This window comes from Engraulis encrasicolus, chromosome 19 (assembly GCF_034702125.1).
Source record: "Engraulis encrasicolus isolate BLACKSEA-1 chromosome 19, IST_EnEncr_1.0, whole genome shotgun sequence".
NCBI classification, from domain to species: domain Eukaryota; kingdom Metazoa; phylum Chordata; class Actinopteri; order Clupeiformes; family Engraulidae; genus Engraulis; species Engraulis encrasicolus.
This window is the reverse complement of record NC_085875.1, coordinates 51,471,176-51,475,731: the sequence shown is the minus strand read 5'-3', so window position 1 is coordinate 51,475,731 and position 4,556 is coordinate 51,471,176. Positions and strand designations below refer to the sequence as shown.

Sequence of the window (4,556 nt, the reverse complement as noted above, 5' to 3'; positions counted from 1 at the left end):
TGGAGGAGAAGAAGGAGAAGAGGGGAGGCAGGATGAAGAGGTGGAGACGGGCAGTGAGGAGGGCAGGCCATTTCTTCTGCTGCTGCTGGGGTAGGAGAGAGGAGGAGGAGGAGTGATGAGGAGAAGGAGAGAGATGAGGAGGAAGAGAAGGAGAGAGATGATAAGGAGGAGAGATGAGGAGGAAGAGGAGGAGGAGGAGAGCGAGTTTGAGGAGAGATGAGGAGGAGGCGGAGGAGGAGGAAGAGGAGGAGGAGGAGAGGAGGAGGAGGAGGAGGAGGAGGAGGAGGAGGAAAGAGATGATGAGGAGGAGACCAGAACACACAAGACACACTCACCCACACACCCACCCACTACTACTACTACTACTACTACTACTAGAATAAAAAGTTAAAAAAATAAAAGGAAACTTGTCTGCCTGGAATAATGTGTGTATTTACGAGCAAGCACCATCCTTTGGCATGTCAATGTAGAATATGCACAGGAGGAATAATTTATTATTAAAGTAATGGATATTTTTTTATTTTGTAACATACAAGCTAAATAAATGCTTAACACAGGTCCAAAAACACATCTTCCCAACTGCTTATAACGTTAGTCACATGACTGCCTGTGCAAGTCACTATATCACTATTACACATCATTATGAATTCACATTTTACCCATTTTACATTTAATTATATATGAAATAGAAAAAATAAGAATATACATATTTTAAACCAAAAATATTGCATGAAAATCATACATAAAAAATATTCATTTAACAAATAAATGGGCACATTTTTTCAGCAACGGCTACAAAGCATGTTGTATGTATTTCCTGCAGCGCTCTAAGCATTCTGTTGTATCCGGTTCCTCTGCCTCTTGCAGCATTCATTGATAGTGTAGATGAAGACGTAGAGCATTAATGCCGACAGCAAAACCAAGCCGACCCACTGTTGGGAGAATGTAGCACTCAGCGTTAGACAACCTTACAACACAGCAGTAGTTATAATAACAGCATTTAAATGGAGTCAAAATAAATGATGTGTCACATGCATTGCTCAATAATAGCTGCATGATGGCCACGCTCACTTGCGTGGGCCCCACACACACACACACACACACACACACACACACACACACACACACACACACACACACACACACACACACACACACACACACACACACACACACACACACACTAACAGTAGGCCTATAGTAATGCTGTATTTGTACAGCATAACACACACACACACACACACACACACACACACACACACACACACACACACACACACACACACACACACACACACACACACACACACTCTACTGCCTACTTGGCTTAAATTGTATGTAGTAGAGTCAGAAGAGTTGAACAATTTCATATGGCTGCCCATAGAACCCAGTTGAGGTATCTTAAACTATATGTAGGCCTACCCGTGCCAAATGGTTAGGGAGGCGGACTGAAGATCAGAGAGTTGCGGCAGGTTTGGATCCCACACTTATGTATACCTCTCTCTACACCTCTTTCCATGGCTGAACTACCCTTGTACTGAGCAAGGCACCTAACCGCGCGAATAGACCAGGCGCAATGCGATTCAAGCGACAGAGTGCAGCAGCAAGCGATACGAGCGATTGAGGAGATAGAGTATGTCCGTACAGGCAGAAGGCAAAGCATTCAAGCATTCCCATTGGCTGTGGTCACTGACCTCTATACAGTCATTGGCTGTCGCAGCTTGTCGCCGAACCGCGTCAGAGAACGTTGAAAAGATTTCAACTTCAAACTGTCGCGCTCGTCGCGCAAATTGCTCTAGTCTCCAGAATCGCTTTTGTTGCACGACTCAATACAAAGTCAATTACTTCCGTCGCTCGCCTCGCTCAGATCGCCGCTGGTGTATTTCTGCGGTAACTCATTGCTCCAGGGACTGTAACCCAATACCCTGTAAATCACTGAAAGTCGCTTTGAATAAAAGCGTCAGCTAAGTGAAATGTGTTGCAATCAAAGTAGCTGTCTTAAACTCTATAGTATAGTCAGTAGAGTTGATGTATCTTATACTGTATGTGTAGAGTTGCGCTATCTCACCTGGGACTCCACGTAGTAGCCAATCGAACGCTTTATCTTATCAGTTCTGGAAGATGATTGGTCCGGCTTGCACCACATGTGCTCGTAGGTGTCGTTGAGTTTGACAAATCGTCCGCTCCAGTTGGTTCTAGCACACACGTAGAACTGACCCTCGAAGAACATCATCATCACCCAGAGCATCGGCACCGCCAACGCCATGACTACTGTCAACATGCCTTTCTTCACCTGTGGGGATGGAACACACGTGTGTGTGTGTGTGTGCGTGTGTGTGTGTGTGTGTGTGTGTGTGTGTGTGTGTGTGTGTCTGTCTGTCTGTCTGTCTGTCTGTCTGTCTGTCTGTCTGTCTGTCTGTCTGTCTGTCTGCCTCTCTCTGTGCCTGTCTGTCTTTCTGTCTGTCTGTCTAAGTCTATTGTAATATGCTTGAGCAATATCATCCTAATAGATGTCTTAGGTCTTCAGAATCTCCTCTGCTGGTTGTGCCTATTGGTCAGGTCTAGACAGGGTGAAATGGCATTTAGTCATTATGCTGCAAAATGTTGGAACCAATTTCCTGTCCATATTACATAGAAGTGCCCCACACAGTTTTATTCTCATCTGCCTTTGGTGATACTTAATTATCTATAACACAATATGGATTATTTTTCTTCTCTTTTCTTTTTCTCTACTCTTTAGCACATTGAATGACCACTATGTATGATAATGTACAATGTACAAGTCATTTTGATTGATTGATTGATTGATTGAGTCTTGAGTCTGTGTCTGTGCCGTCTCTATGTGAATCTGTATGTCTCTCTGTGTGTCTGTCTCTGTGTTAGTGCCATGGTAGTTCTGATAATTGCCAGGTGTCAACATGAGCATAGGTATGCTGTGCTGGCTAACCACAACAGCCCTGTGTGTGTGTGTGTGTGTGTGTGTGTGTGTGTGTGTGTGTGTGTGTGTGTGTGTGTGTGTGTGTGTGTGTGTGTGTGTGTGTGTGTGTGTGTGTGTGTTACCTTTTCACAACAGCCCTCCCTCTGCTCTAGTCTGTGTATGACCGCAGGAGTCTACAGACAAAGGAGAATAGTTGAGATTGATGTTTCAGAAGAATATACAAACCCCAACTCCATTGAAGTTGGGACACTATATAAATTGTGAATAATAACAAAACTGTCATTTTCGAAACATCTGATTCTTACGTTAGATGGAGAACGGTGCAAAGAAAACATATCAGCCACCATAACTGACCAAAATTATTGTTTTGGGGGATATTCATGAATATGACAAAATAACACGTCTCAAAAGAGTTGGGACGAGGACAATAAAAGGCAGCAAGAAGACTTAAAACAAAACAAAGTACAACACTTAATCACATTAACTGATGAGATGATTTTTATATAAAAAACATTTCTTATCTTGGACATGATTTCAACAACTTAAATGGTGGGTGTATTCTTCGTCACGTTTTGCAATGTTTTCCTCTCTGTAGTGCTTACTGTACAGTGTGACAGGTCTTGACCAAAGGCCGGCCATTTTATCACCTGCTGGTCCTTATGATGGAGCTAAACTGTTAAAACATAGTAGAGAATGCAATTTGTCCTTGACAATCTCCCTCCAAAATATAATGCACGATTGACTTTTTATGCTGTTTAAAGGTGCACCTTGTAAGATGGTGGCGCAGCGAGAGAAGGGAAGGTATTGAAACTGTGCTGCCTATTAACAAATTTGATGTTTTCATTAATATTTTCTGAATAATAAACCAATATTTACTACCAAAGCACAGTAAGTTTTGCTGCTAACAATGTCTATTTCTGGAAATTCAAAATGGCGGACCATGGAGAAGATCTCCTTTTTCATGTATGAAAAGTGCAATTTTCTAAGTCATAATGAATACTTAAAATTTGATAGTAGTGGTAAGTATTCATGAAAATGGTAACTTTAGTGAATGGGGAACATGAATTATATGTCCCCCAAAACAATACTTTTTCTCGGTTTTAACACTTAATATGTTGTCTTTTCACTATTCTCCATCCAATGAATGGTTTGAATGTTTTGAAAATGCTAGCATTTTGATTTTTTCCACAGTTTACCAAGTGCCCCAACTTCAGGACGGGAGATTGGATAATGGAATGGACCCTATGTATGTCTATGAAGGGAAGCTTATTAATGTCATGTGTAGGAACTAGGAAGGGATGCTCACCCCAGAGTAGTTGACTGAGGTGTGGCCAGGAAGGAGTGAGGTCTGTATAAGGTATAATACACACACACACGCACACGCACACGCACACACACATAAACACATGCGAACATGCACACGCACACACACACACACACACACACACACACACACACACACACACACACACACACACACACACACACACACACACACACACACACACACACACACACACACACACACACACACACATTCGAATTAAGACACCTTAGGCTGGGTCACATACAAAATGACAGCAGATATCTGCAAGCAGCAAAACACACACACACACAC

At 42.6% G+C, this 4,556-nt stretch overlaps 1 protein-coding gene across 2 annotated transcripts in view; it reads right to left on the bottom strand.

Annotated features, from left to right (window-relative positions):
- Positions 1–566: 566 nt before the first annotated feature.
- Positions 567–4,556, bottom strand: part of LOC134434791 (uncharacterized) — a 5,826-nt gene continuing 1,836 nt past the window's right edge. For both annotated transcript variants that reach the window (XM_063183405.1, XM_063183406.1), the window contains exons 3-6: positions 4,245–4,286; positions 3,061–3,111; positions 2,069–2,293; positions 567–932 (exon numbers count right to left, since the gene is read on the bottom strand). In XM_063183405.1, coding sequence (XP_063039475.1) covers positions 828–932; positions 2,069–2,293; positions 3,061–3,111; positions 4,245–4,286 — 423 coding nt within the window. In that variant the 3' untranslated portion in view covers positions 567–827. The remainder of the gene's footprint in view (positions 933–2,068; positions 2,294–3,060; positions 3,112–4,244; positions 4,287–4,556) is intronic.